Source organism: Alligator sinensis, unplaced genomic scaffold, assembly GCF_000455745.1.
Source record: "Alligator sinensis unplaced genomic scaffold, ASM45574v1 scaffold466_1, whole genome shotgun sequence".
Lineage (NCBI taxonomy): Eukaryota > Metazoa > Chordata > Crocodylia > Alligatoridae > Alligator > Alligator sinensis.
In genome coordinates this window covers 203,751-225,865 of record NW_005842406.1, presented here as the reverse complement: position 1 = coordinate 225,865, position 22,115 = coordinate 203,751, and the positions used below count along the sequence as shown (strand labels likewise).

The 22,115-nt window shown below is 40.4% G+C and overlaps 2 protein-coding genes across 17 annotated transcripts in view; both read left to right on the top strand.

The window, feature by feature from the left end:
* Nucleotides 1-7,514, top strand: part of PROM1 (prominin 1) — a 121,375-nt gene extending 113,861 nt beyond the window's left edge. For 10 of the 16 annotated variants that reach the window (XM_025211443.1, XM_025211442.1, XM_006029946.2 and 7 more), the window contains 5 exons: nt 1,263-1,378; nt 2,058-2,081; nt 2,442-2,510; nt 5,408-5,448; nt 5,672-7,514. In XM_025211443.1, the coding sequence (XP_025067228.1) occupies nt 1,263-1,378; nt 2,058-2,081; nt 2,442-2,510; nt 5,408-5,426 (228 nt within the window). In that variant the 3' untranslated portion in view covers nt 5,427-5,448; nt 5,672-7,514. The other 6 variants (XM_006029950.2, XM_006029949.2, XM_025211450.1 and 3 more) reach the window with 4 other exon arrangements.
* Nucleotides 7,515-9,057: 1,543 nt separating this feature from the next.
* On the top strand, nt 9,058-10,782 carry FGFBP2 (fibroblast growth factor binding protein 2). The gene is made up of 2 exons (XM_006029944.1): nt 9,058-9,720; nt 10,708-10,782. Exon 1 carries the CDS (start codon nt 9,058-9,060, stop codon nt 9,709-9,711), a length of 654 nt encoding a protein of 217 aa, XP_006030006.1. The 3' UTR covers nt 9,712-9,720; nt 10,708-10,782.
* The last annotated feature ends 11,333 nt before the right edge of the window (nt 10,783-22,115 follow it).

Genomic DNA, 22,115 nt, shown 5'->3' with positions numbered 1-22,115 from the left:
TAAGTATTGAAAAGAACCTTTCTCAAACATCTTTGCTGGAATCTAGAAAATGTGAATGAGGAAAATGAAGTTTTTCATTTGGCTTCTAGGGAAAACAAATCTCAGATCATTAATGCATAGTAGAGACTTTAGTTATGACTTGTGGTATGATAAGAACACTATTGGCTTTTCTCACTCTGACAAGCCTAAAAAGCTGGCTGTGTGTACTTAAAAGTAAGACTTAAAACCACACACTTGTAAGCTATCTCCTAGCTTTTATTTATCCTTAATTTCAATCAAGTGATAATCAGTACTAACACAAGAACCACATCTTATTTTATAAAAAAAAGTTAAAAGCATCTGAACCCTGAAATCTTCTGAGGTCAAGTTATAATCACTGAGCGCTGGATTTAAATTTTAGAGCCTCTCCCCTTCTTATCCTGCATTATGTCTTTTTTTCAGTTAATTCTGGATGTACCACATTTTTTTCTTGCTGAAGGAATCTAGCTAGGCCCACATAGAACTCAAACTGTCCAAGTGCCTCCAACTCATGTGAATGAAGTATGAAATATCCTTTTAACAACTGGAGCTAACTCAGCTAATCTGTGCGCTAATTCAATTCTTCACACAAATATGAACTGCAGCTCTCAAATCAGATACTCTCTCAGGTGCTGAAAACTCAGCTCACCACAGAAAATGTGAATAAGGTTACTCTTATAAAACATATAGATAGGAAAAAACATGGCTAGCAGCAGATTTCTCTCTAGGGACTCAAGGACCTTCTGGCTTGGTGTTGGTTGGCTGAGCTGAGTCTTGGAAGCATTATGGCTGAGTAGATTTGGATGTCTGCCTTGAGTACTGCCTGGGTGCAACTAGGTGGTGATGGTGCTCACACTTTAGTTTACTTTGGCATGGGGGATATTTTTATGGTTTGTGGAATTAGTTTATGCAGATTCAGGTGATACTGCAGTTTATTTACTTTTCTTAAGGTGTGATATTTCATAGCAGTCTCTCTCTGTATGAAGAAGGGCCCTTCAGTGCACCGAATCTTGCCAGTAGTTTCTCCTGCATGATTTTGCAACCCACATGGTTAACAATCAAGTAGTATCAAGGATAGCAATGTTGTTAGAGTGCTACAATATAAGACTAATCCAAAATTCAAGACTCCTAAGGGTCAATTTTAAGACAGTATGTGAGAAGAAGTAGCAGAGATTTAAAGTGCTCCATGATGCACTGTTTTCTTTAATGTAACTTTTCTGGGTTTTGTTTTTCCTTTATTCCAGAATACCTTCTGGTTTGGTTTGGGAGGCTGTTCAATATTTTTAATTCCTGCCATAATTTTTGCTGTAAAACTATCCAAATACTATCGTAGAATGGATACAGAGGATGTGTATGATGAGTAAGTATATAATCTTAAAAAGGCTACAAAAATTATATGAATACTTTTCTGTACCATGTAGTCTTCTGCATGGTGTAGATGGTGCCTTGTATAAACCTTCATTGCAGTCAAAATGAATGTTTTATGTTCGTTTCAGAGAATACAAATTTGGGCCCTGTTATACCAATGTGTTTAGCCTATGTGGACCTTGTTCAGTGGGACTTTGCACTGGGATGGGGGCAGATGTCATATTTCAGGTTCAGGACTTAAGAGTTTTGTGCAATCCTTATTTTAAAAGTTTCCAAAATGTAAATGGCTATCTGTGCAAGGCTATAACATCAGGGGAAACGGTGCCTGCTTTGTAGTTACCTGTGCTAATTCTTTGCTTCCTTTTGCTTTATATCCTAGGTATCCCTAACTAGTCTTTCGTTTTTTCAATTGCAGTTCCTCTGTCTCAGGGACTTGGCATTTTACTTTATGATAACTGTTTTTACTTATTTTCACTCATTTTCACTATTTTTCCTACTTTATTTTACTCATTGTTCAGCAAGACTCTGCACTGCATTTTTCTTATTTCACATTGGTCAATTTACACTTTACATTCACACACAACTAGCTCAAGCAGGGCATGTAGCCTAATACAACAAATGTTTATATACTAGTGATAAGTTAATTGCTTTTCCTTTTTTATATTTTTTAGTGTTGAAACTATACCCATGAAAAAGTAAGACATTTTTACTGGTATTTGTTAAAATTATTTTACTAAGGCGGGAGGTTTTATATTAAAAATGTAATTCCTTACTTTAAGAAGTAACATCTTTGGGTTTCATTAAAACATACAACTGAACATAAATATCTCCATGAATAATTAAATTTGGAGCATGCTAAAATAAAGGATATTTTGTAAATTGTTGTTGTATCATTCAAGTGACTCTGAATGTTGCAAAGATTACCTTCTCTTGTACAGATACAACTAACCTTAACATATGATATCATCATCCATTTACATGCCTTTCTAGCCATGTTGTACATACTGCATCTTATGCTTAACATGGTCTTTCTTGGTGTATTTATTTTGTTACAGTATGGAAAATGGTAATAATGGTTATCATAAAGAGCATTTATATGGTATACACAATCCTGTTATGACAAGGTAAACCAAGTCTGAAACTGCATGCCTTCACACGTCTGCTTAGTGTACTGTATTAATCAGCTTTCCAATTTTCTGCATGTTTTAAAGTAAATAATTTTCTATTTTCTTTTTGCATGGTTACTCACTGTACCAAGTGCTGTATGTTTAAATGTTTTCTACTATGCCTTACATAGCAGTAGACAGTGTGATAGGCTTCAGTAATTTAATAACGATTTTTATAAGCTTTAAATTTAGAAGCCAGATAATTTTTAAAAAATTCTCTGAATTAGTATTCCTAAATTTGTAAACCTACTGAAGTGCTATGTATAGCAAATGAAAGGCTGTGGGGTGCATGCTGAATTTACTTGGGTTTTACATGTTTACATGAAGATCGGTAGGGCGAGTAATAGTGTATATATTCAAAAAGGCATATATAGTGTAATCTGGGGCATGAGCAGATGCAGTAGCTTAACTAGGGCAGGGCAAGAAGAGCATCAGCCCTGGGCTCTGACTTGGGAGGGGGTGTTGGTATGACCCCCTCAACCCAGGGGTGTTTCCACTGCACGCAGAGCCCTGCGCAACCCAGCCATAAGGAGTCAGGCAGGAACAGTGCCATGTCCAGAAGTGTATCTGGTGGAGGAGCGGGGAGTGAAACAGTGCCCCTTTCTGCCTAGGAGGCTTTGCCATGAGAGGGCAAATCCTTCCCTCAAGGGTGGGGGTGGCAATCGGGACACCAAGAGAGGCCCTGGAGCTGCTGCCTGCCCCTCCACCATTGTAGCTCAGCCCATGCTTTTACAGCTGCTACTGTTGCTGCTTTTATTCAAGTGAGGAGAGCCCAAGCAAGTAAGACCCCACTTGCTCCCTGCACCCTTCCTCTCCTGCCTCCACCTTCCCCCAGCTCAGTGGGGGATAAAGCTTGCAGTGTCTCTGGGCAGACTATCCCTTCCCTTTTTTTAAAAATGAGAATGCATCAAATATGCATACTAGATAATAGAAAGAAGGAATACAAGAAAAAATCTTATTTTTGTAACAGCAGTAAGTAGCTAAGCATTCAATAAAGGTATGTTTAATCATTCATTGGTCCTTCTGGCATGAGTATCTAGGACTATGGTATGGCTCTATTAACAGGTGAAGAAAGGAGATTTTGCCGTATGTAGGCACCAGATGGTGCAGGGTATGTGGAAGTGTGTGGAGAGAAGATGGATGTTCCTGCATGATCAAAAGTCTCTTAAGCTTACAGGGTTGAATAGTCAAGTCACAGGTTTGGGAGACAGGCAGTCAGGGTTCTTTTTATGAGGCTTGCTTGCTTGCTGCAAAATCTTGCAATTCAGTTAGCCTCTCTTAGCTCCAAGTTCCTTGTCTCTATAAAACATGGTGTTGTGAAACTTCGTTAATTGAGCCTTGTAAAGTATTTCTAAAGCCCTCAGTTGAGAGGCAGTACACGAACAATTCAGAATGGCAAGCATCAAACTTTTTAATATGTAACAAAAAATAGAGGACGAGTATTTTGGAATGATTTATTGCTGCTCTGAGTTATGTCTGAGGTACTCAATATTGATGGAAACTGAGGTATGTTTTGGCAGCCCTCATGGCTATAAGAGTCAAATTGAAGTTATTTTATATGAATCTTTTCATTGCCCAGATCTTTTTCCTCTGTTCCCTTTTGGAAGAAGTGTTTTATACAATAATATTATTAGTGGTGTTATAGTCAGTATTGTGGCATGCTCTATATTGCACTGTATGCCTTTGGGACTCGTTAAATTAATCTACAAGGTATTTGATTCAAAGCTCTGCCCCATTGGCACATCAGAGAATTTTCACATTGAAGGCTTTTGATATTTTCCATAACTTATAATCATCCAGACTTTAGAAGTAACTTTCTGATCTTTGAATTTTTTTAATATAGATTTCAATAATTTTGAGCTATATGCTATATTACCTGTGTGGTACTTTAAATATTTTTTTAAAGAATTTTTAATAAAGAAGTCCTCTTCAGTGACTTATTCATAATTCAGTATTATGTTAATGAGAGGCCTAAAATCATTGACATAAAAGACATTGGTTAAATAAAAGCAGACTAGTTTTGCTTTCAAAGTGAAGAAAGACTTAAGAGCTAGATTTTTACTTCAGTTCCCTTATTCAGTGGACTTACTTCTAATTACCTATAACTGATACAAGAATTTAATCAAAATTTCTGCTACCTTATATTTTGGTATCTGAAATAGGTTGAGAGCTGTTGATTAAATTGGGTATGTGATCAGTATTCTGTGGGCCAAGGGTCTCAGGATACTAGAGTTGTTTTCTGATCTGTTCATGTTTTCTTACATTCCTACTTTTTTTCTTCATTCTACAGATCCTTTTACCAGCATCTTTAGCATCTTTGAATGAGACTGTTTCCAATTTAACCATGATATTTTAAAGTTATAGGAGGGTCTGATTGGTAATAAGAAACCCTTTAACTTTTGCAGCTGTAGTGCTAGGGGAACAAATAATTGCATGTTTTACATTTTCCTGATTTGTTTCTTCAAGGCAGTACTTATATATTCAAATGACATGGAGTGCATATGGTATTAGTTGTCTGAGCTAAGCAGGAAAGAGTCAAGCCTCATCAAAGTTAGGGCTCTTGTTGCATTGACTGTTGATGAATTTCCTTCCCCAAACTACATCCTCAGAACAAATCTTAAAACCCAAACAAGATCACAAAAGTGAATGCTAGAGCAGAGCTAACTTATTTCCTTTCTTTGTAATGTACTCCAGTAACTAGGAAGACAATTTGGGAGTCATTTCTGGACAACCTACATGTTTCAGAGATAGGTGTGATTGGTGACCATATTGTGCTGAAAACTGCCACTTATAAACATATTATTTCTAATTCTTTTGTTGGAAATGGAAAATGATATTCCTTTATTCTTTCACAGCTCTGTGGAACAGTGGTAGCAGATACTGGCAACATTGTGGGGTAAGTAACGAGCTTTTTAATTTATTTAAAAATTCATGCATTTTTTTCTCAAAAAAGTGCTCTTAAAATGTGAAAAAAACAGCAAAGGCTTATATTTTTTAAGTAGCATGATCGTTGCAAGGTAAAAGTTGTGCTGATCCATATGTAACTTTTACATTAAATTCATCCATATCTCAGCTTCCATACAAATTACTTCAACTTTTTCTTGAATTTCTGTTTTCAGCCCCTAAATGTGATGCTCAAGAGACTTCTGTGGGACAGCATGACACTTGAAACTGTATTGGGATCTGCATTCATCTTCCAAGCCCTGAGCCACTCGCTTTATGCGGCTTGTCCTGTAAATCAAGCAAATACTATTGAATGTTATACCATAAACTACTGTACAAAATATTTTATGACCAGGGCACTTGGCATCCACTTCTTGCTCACTACCATTGAGAGTTTAAAATAAAGTGTAATTTTGTTTCTTTTTTACTTTTTTACACTGGGCTTTCTAAACCAAATCATGATAAAGATATTAATTTCACTTGCATAGATTTTACTTCAAGTTAACTGTCTGACTGTGGTTGCTCAAAATCTTCTCTTATTTTGTTGGGAATGTATTAAATACGTTTACATAAAGAATACATTTTATATACAGAGACTTTTGTATATACATTTTCTTACAACTTACAAGTATTTAGCTAAGTTTTTAATACTGTATAATATACTTCATAAAAGAACTTACCAGCATGATCAGTGTTGATATTTGGTGCTCTTGGAATGACCACTTTTGACTGAACTTTTAAATATATGAAACTCACAATATCTCTTTTGTGTCTTTGAAAAATTAAATCAGTCAAAGAATTATTTTCTCCTTTCCTTGAATAATTTCATCTGTAGTGATGTTTGAAATATAGAAAAAAAGAAGGCAGTTTCAGAGAAACTCATTTAAAACTACAAGTTTGTGTTTGTCTTTGTGTGCTTGCACTGCACAATATGGAAAACCCACTCTGATGACTGGAGTTTAATAATACTCAAATAGAGTAGGATGTCATGAAACTGGTTCTTTTACAAGGGTTGGAAACCTACAGCCCAGGAGTTGGATCTGGCCCCTGAAGAGATTGGATCTTTCCCAGGGCAACCAGGGGAATCGGCAGCACACTGTAGTTGGGGCAGCAGAGGGGGTCCAACCATTGCCTTGTTCCATCTATTCCTTCTGCAGTAGCCAGGGCCCTAGAGGAGACATGCTACAGTCTGCTGTGCTCTGTCTGTTCCTTCCGCGGTGTCTGCTGGCCACTCTGCTTTTCCAAATACAGCACCGCCAAATTTTAACCCTTTCCATCACCCTTGGCCACTTGAATCTGTGGTGAAGGTAGGTGCAGGTGGCTTGGGCACTCGGGGTGGGGGGAGGGCATAGATTTGTGGCCCGTGGGAGGGTTCTGGGTCACAAGCATAGCCAGTAGTAGCAAAAAGTTGCTGATCTTTGTTTTTGAAAGCTCCATTTCTCCTGTACAACCCAAGTTCCTAAGAGATGGCACTGAAAATTGTTTAACAGCCAGGAGTTATTTTTGCTAATTCATTTGCAAATGCAACTTTCCACATAAAACTTAGAAACACTTTGGGGGAGTTAATTTACATTGTTACTGTTTGGGGGATTGCCTTGAATTTAGGCATGACAGTTGTGTTGCTGGATGAGATGGCTGCATAAATTCATTTAAAAGGGCTGCAAATGTCTACACTATAAATATAAAGCACAAGGGGCAAAGGAAGATGAAATAAATAGATGTCTTGAATATGTTTATTCTTAGTTTTATTTCCAGAAAGGTTAATTATGGTTTCAATTAGGGGTATTCCTGAAAACCATTGAATATATAAGATGAAAACTGAAGAGTGCAACCAGGTTTTCAGTGCTACCAGTCTTTATCTGAAATAACTTCCTACATTTTTCACTGTTAGATCGTAAATGGAAATATTTCTACTTGATTATATGTAGCATATGTGTACATATTATGTTCAGACTGTAGATTTTAAAGTTTCTATTTTTAATTTGAGAAAATGTTCCCAATACATTGAAATAAAAAAAAAAACTTGGTTAACTAACCTGTGTTTTGATGCATAAATACTATTTTGTTTGATTTTGAGTCTGTTTCAGGCTTTGAATGTGCATCCGATTAGATCATGTGTGAAAATGGATTTAATGGAAAGTAAATTTGTTCCTCATAATAAACTGCTGTAGTATCAGCTTTGACTGACGGGGCCAGCTCAACCAAGATGAAAGAATTGCAAATGGCAGGAGAGGGATGGGAGAACTCGGCAGAGTTCTGTAGTGAAAATCCTTAAACTCCACATTATCTATCAGTAGTCATGTGTTTGTTTGTCTTTTTCTTTCTACTTACTCAACTTCTAGTGTGATTTATTCAATTGCTCAACTTTTCTTCGATGTTTTAAAGAGCTGGAACATTTTTCAGGGGCTTATCCAAAACCCAGTGAAATCGGTGTCACTGACTTTGAGTTTTGAATTGCATCTATTACTACAGATGAATAGGTAGAAATGCCTTTGGCCCTTATTCTCCTAAGCACATCAGTGCAGGCATGTGTACAGTGCACAATTGTACAGCTGTGCACAATTTGACTTTTCAGGTGTCAGAGATGTTTGCCTTATTTACTACTTAAAATGGTGATTTCAGTTTCTCCAGACTTCAGTTAGGATGACTGCACTTAAGAAATTTCAGTCCTCTTGAATGTCATTTTGAGGTGCTTACAGCAGTCACTGTGAAAAGGAAAACGGTTACAGAAATACTTAAATGAATCATTTCAAGGGCATGTATAGCTTGGAAATATCAAAGACTGACTGTTACTTCCTTCTCTGGGGACCACTTATTCCAGAATACTATCACGTTCTGCTAGCTATTGTATGTTGTCTTAATTGTTAGTTTAAAAAACTGTGTATGTGGTGGCAATGAGAAAATATCCCATGATATAGACCTTCTTAAGAAAAAAAGATGGTCTTGCCTAGCTAATGCTTGCCTAGTTCTAAAATCTTTCCTGAATGAAGCAACAAGAAGTTGATTCTTCCCAAGGATTCATTACACCCAGTACTTTTTGTATGAACTGCTGGCATAATGAAATTCAAAAACCATGTGCATACAAGTGCAAAACCCCAAGAATCCCACCAGTTTAACCAAGTGGGTTGAGTTTCTAGTTGTCTGGACAACATTATCTAAGGTTCAGTTGGGTTGGCCTTATTTTGAGTACTTCAGTGCAGTCCTCTAAGATCTGGCACAGCAATAGTTATAAGGCAGCTGGAAAATGGAAAAGATCTGTTAAAAATCAAATGTGACGTGCATATTGGGCAAGAATGCGTGGTTCGGTTATACAACCATCATGCTGTATTTAGCTGCAAGATGCGTCTTGTTACCTTGAGAGTTCGTAGGTTATTTGACACTCCCCTGAGCTATAAATTATGGGCATACACATACAGTAAGGTGATTTATTTTTAAAAAATACAGCCCACCTTGAGAGAGAGACTTCTTTGTGCACCAAACCTTTAAATGGTGAGCCGCCTGTTATATTTTCCTTTTGCTTTTTTGGATTACGTTGTTTAAGGACCTTAATCAGCTCTTCACCATGAAGACTGTTACCTTTCTTCTCCTAATGATGATCGGTTGTCTAGGAGGATTAGGACAGAAGCTGAGACCAAAGAAAAGGAGCAATGTTGAAGAAATCCGTTTTCAGACTAAAGCCAAAGATTCATGCACAATGACCGTGACTGGTGATGAGGAAGTTAAACTCAGAATTGAATGCAGAAACCAAGGCAAGTCATATTGGTGTGAGTACATTGGCAAACCTGCAGTTTGTCGTGCTTTCAATAACAATCCAAAGGCTTATTGGAACCAGATTGCCCTTGAACTTAGAAAACTTCCAAATGCTTGCCTGTCCACCTCAGTGCTGAAGCCTGCTATGTGCCAAAAGGCTCCCACAGATGCTCACATGAAGCAAGTAGCTTCCAGCTTGAAGCCAACTCGGAATCCTAGCCAACAACCAGATACCAACAATCAGGGGAAGTCGGTCCAGAAATCATCAACTTCTCTGAAGCAGGCAGGAAAGAGCTCTATCAAAAAAGCAGGGAAACCTAGACCATCTACCCTGCTTCTTATAAAACCAACCCAGCACAGTCAGGCATCTGAAAATGAAACTGAAGCAATGAAGTTGGCACGAGAACATTGCTGGGAATCGCTGCACAATTTCTGCTCCTACATCATCAGCTTCTTTAGAGGCTAATTACTTCAGGTAAAGCTCCCCTTAAATAAGATCAACACATAGTATCCCTTGCAGTGATGCTTTTTTAAGTTAAAAGCAGAGCATTTTAAAGGCTAAAAACAGGGTAGGATGCAATGTAATGAATTCAGAAACGTTTTTGGTGGACTAACTTGTCCACATGAAAGATTTGAACTTGTTAATGATTCAGTAACCCAGAACCTGAACTTAGATGGTCTGGAAAATGCTGAAATGTTCTTACAGTTCCTACCGAAATCAGTAGGAGTGGGATGTCCTTAGCATCTTCAGGATCCGGTTTTTAACGCCTACTAACATGGAATGTCTGTAATGTCAGGTGATAAAAATAACTGCTTTTAAAACCACTTTGTAGTTCATTTCTGTGTTCTACAAAATATGATTTCTAACCCAGCAGTACATCTGTTAAACCTGCATACACTGCTCTTAGCTTTCTCTCCCACTGCATATTGCTTCAAGACTTAAACAACTGAAATGGCACAAACGTTTAACACAGGTGTGAGAGAAATCCACATTCTGAGAAGGCAGCGGCTGGCTGTTAACCAGAACTAGGGAATATTTAATAAACTGAAAACTATTTTATTAAGGTTAAAGAAGTTACATACTTTATATTTATAAATGAAAATAGACAATTTCTAGGTTTCCATAGTAAGAGCAGGTGAGCCCTACTGAATCTTTGCTGGTAAATATCAATGGTACAGTCTACACACACAAAAAAACCTCTCACAGAAGTAATTGTACCTTACATTTCACCTTACACTTCACAGAAGAAATTATACTTACATTTTCCCTTTGTGTGTCAAGAATTGGCTACAAAAACTGACATTTTCTGCAGAAATGGAAATTTGTACAGCATGAGCCAGCGTGTTAGTTAACTTTAGATATGTTTAGACTGCTGAAAATCCCAAGTCTGCTTAATAAGGGAAACTGCTAAATGACTAATTTTTTCTTTTCTTTTTGTGTGTGTGTGTGTGTGTTTTGCAGGGCAAATTTTTTACTGCTGAAAAAGAGATACCTACAGTAGTTTAATGCAGTTTGTAGACTAATGGCTTTTAGTTCCAAAATGGGACCATCTCTGCAAATCTTGTTGCAATTATTTTTTGCTTTGCACCTCTGAAATGAAACTATTTTTAACAAGTTCTCATAGCAAGCACCGAAGATGCATGGAATTGGAATAATTGTACTGAAAGTATTATGATAAACTCATCATTTAAACTTGTTGATTCTTCTAGAGATGTAGGAACATGAGTATTTATATATACATCCAAGACTCCAATTTAACCTTTTTTGTGCTCTATATCACTAAGGTGTATTGTGTGCACGATTTGCTTTGAATGAGTAGTTAATGAGAGAAAAAAGCTGTAGATAATGCTGCAATAAAAAATGACTTTTGAAAACGTCTAGAGTTTGCTGCAATTTTAAATAAAAGGAGGTAAATGTCTAAGGCTTATAATATCAATGTCAGCTTCTTAGGAAGCTGTTGTAGCATATGGGAGGATGGGGAAACCACAGAATGAACCAGTCTTTACCCCAGCTGTAAGAAGCTTCAGCTGCAAAAACTAAACGGAAAATTTGAAACACAAACGTAAGTATATGCTCCAAAATACAGAATATGAGAGGCAGACAACAGAATAGCATTCAAATTCATCACTGTTACCATGTAGTGAACAAGGATATTTGTGTGCCTTTGTCTCCCAGAGCTGTACTTGTCTTAAGGATCAGAAAGGCAGCCCTTCTCTATTCACAAAATTACACATTGCTTCTGCATAAACATTTTCAGAAATGAAGGCAAGCCCTGAAAGGACTCTCTTGCTTTTCATTTCTAGACTGTAGTTACAAAAAATATTTTGCATAATCTACATCTTCTGAAATTACTTTTAATACCTGTCCAATACTTTCCTTTGCCCCTAAATGAGTCTTTCTCAGCATGACATAATTGAGAAATTCAGTAATGGGGAAAATGATTGTGGCTGGATATCTGCTGTTTTGTCTTCGTAGAACATAAGAATTGCCATTTACTGGGTCAGACAATCTTTCCCAGTAACCTGTCACACAGTGGCGGGAGGTATTTGTGTAACTAGCTTACATCCAGATGTGTTTAGTATTGTGATCTACAGTCCTGCCAAGTAGTTAAGCACTTATGCAATTTCATTCCTTTGAGTACTTTGAAGTCCAGGGAATTGGTCACATGAGTAGTCGTGTTGTGCTGCGATTCATTCTGCAAACACTTACCTGGTGTCTTGAATTGAAATGCAATTATTCTTGCAAGAAAGCGTTTTGCTGACAAAAAATTAAATGCGAGAGAAAAACAGGTGCTGAAATTAACTGAAACTCAAACGGGTGGATTTACTACAGAAGCAAGCATTGAGAAGGTGTATCAAGAATGGGAACTCAGAAGCCTGAGTTTGTCAGCCTTCATAAACTAATGCGGTAAACCTTCATCTGTAATTTAATTTACCCTACTCTAGCAGCAACTCTGCTTCTGGGGAAGGCATCTTGATGGTAGCCTCAAGTGTGGGGAGATATGAATGTAGACTTGTGTCAAATTCCCATTCTAGTTTGCCCATTACTGTGGGATCTGAGCACAATACAGGATGGACGCTTTGGAAAACAGATTTATAAATATATAGCTGCAAATTGAAGGAAATATTATTCTTTTAAAGGTGAGGTAGGCTGATGTGTGAAATTATTATTTTCCTCACCTCATTTTTTTTAAAGAAAATATTGGAGGCTGCACCTGGGATTTTGAACTCAGCAACTATATGCTTTTGCAGAAATAGCTTCTGTTTTTGCTTGATTTCTACTTAAGAACATAGTATAATTATTTCAGGACCTTGCTTGTGTTTCTTCCAACAAGTTTGATATGTGAAAGGTGATTCTGTATGTGAAAGGATCCACACAAGGAAGTGAAGTGGAGGAGTTGGAATGGGGCAACGGAGAAGGAACAGCGCTCAGATGAATCGAAGGTTGTTGTTCTAAGTAAACAGACGTCAAGAAATACTTGCCCTCAAAGGAATGGAAATCCCAATACGTTTCAAAGTGATTTTTAAATATATATAATAACTGTACAACTTGAATTCTATCTCTCTCCCCCAAATTCATGGTACCTACAAAGTAAAATGTGCTGTGTGTTCTTTCTCCTTCACAGTCCCTTTTTTGCAGTTATTTAAACTTTACTTTGGCTAGAAAACCCAGTGCCTGTGGGCACACTCTCCAGATGTTTTTTTTCCTGGATAAAGAGATCTCTGACCCATTGCTGAGATGAAGTAGTAGGGCAAGAGGCAGCAAAAATTAATTATATCCAATTCACTGTTAACAGCTCTTTAAGAAGTTCAACTGGGCAAATGTGTCTTGGCAGAAATGTAGGTGCCATTGGGATCTTCTGTGAGCTTAGGGAGAAGGGAAACAACACTGAACTGAGGGAGAAGGGGTTTGACTAGTCTGCCTTCAGGTTCTGGCCTCCGAAGTAGGGTAGAACCTGCTGCTGGATCCAGATCTGCATCCAGAAAAATAAGCTTTCAAATTAAATGCAAAAAGATATGATTGGAATTAAAGTGTCTATATCACTTCAGCAAGGGGGGGGGAGATTATTTTTTATGTGTTACCAAGCTGTGCCCTCTTAAAACCTTCACTCTTGCCACTTTGCTGGGCACTGAGGCTTCCTGTGGCAGCAGTGATACAACGCTGTGATTCTGCCTCTCCCAAAGCTCATGCCACCCTTACCACTTGTTGCTGGGGAGTCCCCAGGAGCTGTTGTGTCTGTGGAGCTCCCAGTGCTTCACACAGCTATTAAAAACCTTCCTGTGCTAGAAGAGCTCCACTTTTTTGTATTTTCTCACAGCCATCTTAACAGCTCCTGTAAAGGAGCCTGGGGGAAAACCAGCGTTGTGAAGATGTGAAAAATGAAAGAGGTGGAGAAAGCTCTACCAACATCTGTCTCTCCAAAGAGAAAATGGCAGTCCTGCTGAGTGGAGATGGATAGGTATGTTTGGGAATTTCTGTTACTCGGATATCTAGAAGGAGCTAGAGATTAATGACTTCTGGGCTGAGAACTTCAGAAACAAGGCTGCAGATGCAATTTGCTGTTTCTTTTCCTGTCCCAACTTTACATACACTGCGCACGTCTACATGCTGCCATATGACTATGTTGCTACAGTGCTGTGTTCCTTTTGGAAGTACTAAAACATGGTGCAGTACAGGGCTGTTTCTGTGCCGTGCTGGCTGCTATGACAACATAGCTAGCGATCACATGTAGGCACACACAATCTCTATGTCACAATAGCTTGCCATACAGCAATGTAGTATGTTGCTACATCACCAAAGGGTGATGTGTAGACATGCCCACTGACTCCATCTCTTCTGCGTTTGATCTTAGCCTGATAACCCCCCACATCCCTGTCTCTGAAAGATGCTATAGGTGTGTCCAGGTAAGCACAGCCGTGTGGTACGTGGCTCCGCAAACACATCTGCAGCACCACATACCGCATGCTGAGGTCTTCGCTGCACTGCAAGGGCACACTGCCTGTGCATGCGCTGCTCTGGTTTATTTTTCAGTGGTTTGTTTTTTTACTCTGGGATATCCCCCTGTGATGGATTGATAGTCTGCATCCAGACAAGCGCGGACATTTGGTTCCCTGGGAACAATTAGCAGCTGCATGCTTTGCACTGCAGCTACCTATCCCCAGGGAAAGCCTGTGCCAAGCATGCTTTGGCATGCAGCGAATTACCTTGGGGGCAGTAGGGGAGGCCAGGGCCAGCTCTGTGCTGGCCCCAGCAACCTTACTTGGGGTCCTGGAGGCCTCCTGGGGCTACAGCCACAGCGTTTCTGGATCTTCAGGGGTCAAAAAACCCTACAAGAAAAAGACCCAGAGCAGTGCACGTGCAGGCAGTGCATGCTGCTGAAAAGTGGAGCTGAACTGCCTGGAGCCGTGCTGCAGCTGCTGGCAGAAGCACTGTTGCTGCAGCCCCAGGAGGCCTCCAGCATCCCAGGTAAGGCTGGCCCCAGCCTCCCCTACTGCCCCCAAAGTAATTTGCACACCAAAGCATGTGTGGCACAGGTTTTCCCTGGGAACAATTAGCTGCAGCACAAGGTGTGCCGCAGCTACTTGTCCCTGTGAAACCAAATGGCCATGCTCGTCTGGACGCAGCCATGCTCGTCTAGACGCATTCTGTCACACTGGGAACATTAAAAGAGAGTGGAGGTGTTTCTAGGGTGGAGGTGTAACTAGGATTACATTTTAGTCATCAGCATACTGACTAAAATGTAATCCTAGTTACCTTCTTTTGCTTTATATATTTGTTATTTCTGAAATAAGAGTGTGTGCTTTCTTATTTCAAAGCACACACCTTGTGATCAGCCTACAGGAAACAAGATGGAGCCCAAGATTTTAATTTGATCAATCCTTTTCTAAAAAGCAGAAGGTATTTAAATACCAAGTTGAGAGGTGCTTCCCTTCAGATAAAACTATGTAGTGGCATGTACACAAAACAAATAATTAACTAATAATCTTGCCTCAAAACATCATAACATTGGATCAATAATCAAGCAACAGCATTTTTAAAGCCTTGGTAAATAGAAGCAATAGAATGGGAATTTAAAGGTCTAAATGCAGTTCCAGCTACCATTTTGGTCTGACATGCTGTTCGTTGATGAAAGGATGAATTGAGAAGTGTTTGCCATAAGCTTAGCACAGTCTGCAAGTATCCTGTAAATGAAACAAAAAGCCCATTTGTTTTAGGTTAAACTGCTAGTCCATCATCCAGTACAAAAGGAAAGCCATACAAATGAAGATGATGCCTAACTTTAATTTCTTGACAGAGGGACAGCACAGTCTAAATACTGAGGTTGGTGCTGGAACACAAAAAGGCCTGAGATCCATTACTGATTTAGTCACTGGGCAAGATATATTTATGACACAAAGTCAGTGCCCATCTTGTAAGGCCATTGTGATGGTTTAAAATGTTTTGAAAAGATAAAGCAGGAGAAAAATGCCAAATATATTTTTAAAAGCATAGTTAAATTCCTAGCATGGAGATGTGTATTACACATATCATCAAGAGTGAAGAGGAGAAAATTACAAGGAATCTTGAAAATTCCAGCAATTAAATAATTCATCCTTTTATTTACTTCTCTGTATGTTTAGTTCTGTGCAAATAATCACTGCTGGTTTAACCATTTTTATTCCAAGTGGAAAATGGCAGAGGTTTTCTTTAATGTTGTTTGTCTTAGCAGTTCCCCACTATCAGGCTTTATGCACTTACTTGCATGTTAAGGTGCAGACAGAAGTAATGATTTTTGCCTGATCTGGGCACAGAAAGCAGCTTATAGCTGTGACCAAACACAAGTGCACAGCTGCAAGCAGCTTCAAAAATAGCTGATTGGGTGAAAATCTGACCTCATTGCATGTGGTATTGGATAAAAATGTTACAAAATGTAGCATTTTTGTAACTTGTTTTCTGCAGAGCTCCCAGCCTATGGCTGTTTTCAGTATGGCAGGGGGGGAAGGGAGCAGAGGAAGTTCAGTCTGGAGATTTTTCAGCCCCCCATCCTGCCTGCAGGGTGGGGCAGGTGGGGGGATCCAATCCACCCACCCCACCCTTCAGCACCAGCTGGGGAGCCCCAAGAACAAGCTCCCTCCGCTGCCTTTCCCCCCCCTCCAGCACTCGTAGGGAGTCCTGGCCGTTGCTATGTGATCCTGGCTGCAGGCTCCCAGTTGCTGCTAGTTTTCCCTCCCCCGGCCCTCCCAACAGCGAACTTCTGTTTGGTCTCGGGTAATGGTGTAATTCAGAACACTTTGTAAAAATTGTTCTGAGTTACAGCTGGGAGCTGCACTTCTGTCTGCACCTTTAATTCCCACATTTTCGAAAGTGTCCTGACTGACTGCTTCAGATGTTGGACCTTGACTCATCCTGATCTTGGCATTAATTTGAAGTCAGCAGAGGGTTCAAGTGTTCAGCACCTCTGAAAATCAGGTCTTGGATGTCTTGGATTTGACAACTAAAAATTAAGGAGGTGCATATTTGCAAGTGAGCCTTGACTATGCCAATGCTTTGGATCATTGTGTTAAAGCAGTTTAAATATATGCCTAGATAATATTGCAGCTTCAGGATGGTTTTCCTACCAAGCGGCTATTGCATTAGCTTAACTGTGCAATAGTGCACTCTGTTTTATTTTTTGAGAGAATTGGTTCAATTATATTCTTTTTTTAATTGATTGGGTTAATTTACAGGTTTGTATCACTGTTTAATTTTTGTTTGAACTGATGTCATAGTTTTAGGAATTTTTGTGGATGCAGAGAAGGAATTTATTGTGGAAATAGTGTTAGAGGAAAACAAAATGTTCCCAAGTCTCTTGTTGCTATTCCTGTTTCTCTCTGTTGGTACTTCCTGTTGTCTTCTTTTTAAAAATTCCCTTTTTGTACGCCAATACATCGGTCCCATATCAGATCGGCAAGGATATAAAAAAAATTGACTGTATCGGCAATCGGCTTCTTTTTGGCTGATGTGGCTGATAAATGCCACATGCATGCGCGCAGCCACGGTGCAATATGCAGGTGGCCAGGAGTGCAGCCAGGCAGTGAGGGAAGGGTGGGTGAGGAGGGAAGGGAAGGCGGGGGGCAGATCAAGGCCCAGCGTTGAGGAAGGGAGTGGAGCTGGGCCTGGGGCAGGCACTGCCCAGCTGGGGCAGGGTGTGGGGCTGAGCTATGTGAAGATCCTGCCAATATGTGCACCTCAGGAGGGCATGGGGGGCATGTGCCCCCAGATCTTCACGCGGGGCAAGGGTGGGCTTCCACTGCAGGCTGGGGCCAGTGCTGCACTGAGCTTTTCCCAGTGGAGGTGTTGGGCTGGGCTGCACTCAAAGCAGGCAGCACCAGTGCTGGGAGGGGAGGTTGGGGGCCTACAGCAAATGTTGAGGTGGCTGCAGCCCCCCCCCCCTTATCCCCAACCCAGCACTGCTCCTGCCCGGCCCCATCACAGCCCTGCCTAGCCCCCCACCAGGAAGAGCCCAGCATCACCCTGGCCCCAGCCTGCAGCACCAGCTCACTCTCACCCCCTGTGCAGATCTGGAGGCACATGCCCCCCATGCCCTCCCAGGGTGCATGCAGTGACAGGAGCTGCCCACCCCACCCCGGCTGGGCAGTGCCTGCCCCTGCCCCAGCCCCAGGCCCACTCCCTCCATCACCACAGGGGCCTTGATCTGCTCCCCCACACCCTTCCCCTCCACCCCAACAGACTTACCAGTCCAATGTTTCTCTCCCAGCTGCCCGGATGCATATCAGCAATTGGATCAGTATCGGCTGATAAGTCTTGTTAAAAATTGGCCATCTGTATCGGCCCAAAAAATCTCTATCGGTGCCCCCCTACTTGTTTTTCTGGAGCTGATGAATGTAGTCTATGAAATTTGTTTTTTATCATATCTGTCATAGTCTCCTTCTTAATAAGCAAAAAAAAGTACCTCCCCAGACTTAATGAACACATTTCTGTAGTAGCACATCATGGTGTATGCTTTAGCAAATGTGCAAAGCACAGTGGAACACAGTTGGTATTGTCACACAGCTACCTTGTCAACAAATAAGTAAAATTATTAGTACTGAAAGCCTTTTCTCATCATTTTCACAACCTGCCTATAAATTTTATTAGGTAAGTGTTAAGGAAGAGGCCAGCAATTAAGTTTTCAGAACAGTCATACTACAGTTATGTGTAACATAAGTGAGAAACAGCTGACACCTGAATTATAGCTGACACAGTTCTCCTTTTAAATATGTTATGAAACCACTTGCCCAACCGTCTACTTGCAGTACATATTCCTCCAATTCCTTTAGCCTTACAATGATTGTAGTCAAGAGAGAACAAAGAAGCCTTTTTAGGACTGGCTAGCTGGCAAACTAATTTGTACTATTACGATTGCTGATGGCTGAATGCACACTCATGTCATTGCTGTTGCACATAAAAAATAATGCTTAAATGATGGTATTTCCCCCCTACTTTTCTTGAGCATGCATACATGTGCTGTTGGGGTGCTCTCTGTGCTTTGAGCATGCACATTTGGAGTAAAATTAAAGAGGAGTTTCCTCATTCTCTTTCAGAGTTTTCCACCTACATGTCAGGATCATCCAGAAATGCGAGACTCCTCCCCAAGCAGGAAAAGCTTAACAGCATCCAGATGCTGATCTCCATAAACAGTTTTTCTAGCCTCATGAATAAAAGCTATTTACATGTATAAGACTGAAGGAATTTTTGGAATGGCTTTTATGGGCCCGTATTCATTTCTAACAAGAGACAGCGACCGAAGGGAAAATGCATAGAATATATCCATTCTTTATTTATGGAGAAAGAAAGCCAATACTGTCCCTTCTCAGTCCAGATTCTAAATTCATACTGATGGGTTTGTAGCTCACTTAATTTACCACAACACACAAGGAACATGGTTAAGGTAATAGAGGGCTTTCAGAACATCAGCTGGTCAGAAGATTGGTCCAGTCAAGCTGATGTGTGGAAGCTGTTCCAACATAGTATAATATCATTGAAAAGGCACAAAAAAGCTTGAGGAATAAATGTCAAAAAGATCCTTTCTTGGGAAGAATATAAATCAGCTTCCATTAGGCACATCTGTATAAAACAGGGGTGTGCAAAATGTGGCCTGGGGGCCAGATGCAGCCCTCCAGGCCATTCTGTCCGACCCGCGGGCCCCCCCCAAATTTAGAAAATTAATATTTATCTGCCCCTGGCTGCCTATCATGTGGCCCTCTGGCTTGCCAAAATTCAGTAAGTGGCCCTCCACCCAAAATAATTGCCCGCCCCTGGTATAAAAGAACAGAAGCAGGACTATTAAATTGCTAGTAGATAATCCACGTCTATTGACTCTGAAGTAAGTTTTTTGATCTGCTAGTTATGGAGCTAATCATCTCTTTTCAGCATGAAAAAAAATACCCTTTGTTCACCACTGACTCAGATCAAAGATCAGTAGAAACGGATGTTCTGGCTAACAGATGGACAAAAAGCCTCTCAAATTTCCTTCCTCTTCTGCTGCTAGAAGGAGTTATTTGGATTATTACAAAGGTAGAAGAGACGGTTGTTCTTGACACCCCAAATTGATCTAATGTAGCAGGGGTTTTCAGACCTAGCCAAACTGTCAGGGATGCTCCAATTCATCTTCTCAGACAGAAGAATCTGCTCCTGCATACCACCCCAAACAGCCTAAAGTCGACAGTTTGGTATAGTGTGACAAATCCCATGAAAGATTTGAGCCACAGCTCCAAACTAGCAGATGTCTTCCTAACCTCCTGGAGGGCTTCCACAGCAGGTAAAAATATGGACACAATTTTCTTATAGGTATCAAGATGAGAAGGTCAGAAAAATGAGGCATTCTGGATCCCCTAGACCAATGGTTCTCAAGGTTTTTTCTCGCGGACGACTTGAAAATTGCTGAGGGTCTTGGCGGACCACTAAATAAACTTTTTTTTTTTTCTACAAATCAAAGTACACAACTCATATTTTCATATCAGTAGTCTTACCTTTCTAATGTGCTGGATCTCCCTGTTTTTTTGAGCAAAGTTCTGGGAAGTTGGGTGTAATGTTTATCATCTTTAGCCTTAGGTCACCTTTCTGCAGACCACCTGAATGGAGCTCACAGACCAGTGGTGGTCTGTGGACCAGAGTTTAAGAACCTCTGCCCTAGACTTCCTTACAGGGTGGCTTTGACTGGGCCAAAGACCTAGGATACCATTGTGTCAGTGAAATAAGCTTCAAAGTATCAAATATATGCTCATCTAAGGGTGGTATCACAGATTCACTTGCAACAAATGGCAAATGACTGGAATGTAGAGACCTATTAGTACGTTATGCGAATGAGATACCCCTTGCCTGAAGGGTAACAACTTTGCAATGCCACAAGGGCACTTGTGCATATTCAAGCAGTTTATCACATGCTTCTCATTGAATATGGTATCACCCTAAGTCTCTGGTTTATTGACCTATTAGTCCGAGTCAGTAAGGATCAGTCTTTGGAGCAATAGGTGTGTCCAACAGAAAGAACCTATCTTTCCTTATCTGAGACCAGCCCTGAGTGATGCAATTATTCAGGACCTGTTTGTTCAAATCAAAGACTTCAATACCCTTGTATTTTTTCTTCAGAAATACATGGTCATTGATCCCAGGTTCTGAAATCTATGCTCATAGATGATGTGAACTTTAAAGCACTTGCCATGAAGATTAGCTACTGCAGAAAGATGTTAACATCTTTTTTTACCCAGGTTAGTTCTTCCTCCTCTACCTTCTTTTATTTTGCCTAAAGCCTCAGTGTCTGAGATGCACACATTGTTAAATATGTAAGGAACTATTATGAATTGCCCTAGTAGAACTGAAAGGGATCACATCCTTATTCATTTTATTTTACCACATATTCTTGAGCTTGAAACATCTCAATCCTGTAAAATCAGTTCATCTGCAGCTGCTGTTTTTACCTGAGCATAGGCAGCTGTGGACACAATGATTACATTCAATGCATCTTCTGGCATTCTCCCGGGCAGAACAGGCCTCAGTAACTACAGAGGAAATCAGCAAAGCTGTCACCTCGATTTCCATACAAATCTCTTATAAAACACTACAGGCTTCACCCCCAGTCCTCAGCGCAGCAGGTTAATTTAGCAGAAAGGTGTTTTGTGCAGAAACCTAGAATAGATTCATGCTACTGATTTTAGGGAATGGCAAGAACATTTTTTTCCTGTCCTATTTTTCTCACATCCTCAGCGCTGACTATATTGCAAAGGTTTTCAGTCAGGAAAGAGCCAGGATCCAGAATGGGAAATTTGTTTCCAGACTGTCTTTTTGAAATTAACATTCATCTGTCCAACCTGGGATACATTTTGCATGTAGATGTGTTCTGATCACCCTATCTGAAGCCCATGTGTATGCTTTATACCATGGACCACTGGTGCTGCCTTAGTCAGGGGGGGACACACACCCCCACAGTGACTGGGGTGGAGGGGAGTCCCCCTGCAGCCAATCTTGCTGACCAAGGGCGGGAGGTCCCCCCACAGCTGATCACAAGACAGCCAATTGCTGCAGCCACTTCCAGGAATGCAATGTCTCTCCACTCCTCGGCTGATGCTTGCGGGGGGGCACCAGAGCTCCCACCTGCCCCCCTGCCCATTGCCTAAGTGGCAAGAGCAGCCACTCGGGGGGGGCACATGCACCCCCTATGCATCACCACTGCTTTATACTATATAATTAAGGCACTGCTATCAATTTGCATTTAATCTTCCAATAACAATTTACTCCTTTGCAACTGTGGAAATACCTGACTAGCACAAGTATAGATCCCGTAGGGCGAAAACTAAAATGCCTCCAGTTATAGCAAGGAGAGGCATACCTTAAAATACAGGCAGGGAAAG

Excerpts from the sequence above, each read along its gene's own strand:
- FGFBP2 (XM_006029944.1), top strand. The coding sequence starts at position 9,058 with ATGAAGACTGTTACCTTTCTTCTCCTAATGATGATCGGTTGTCTAGGA.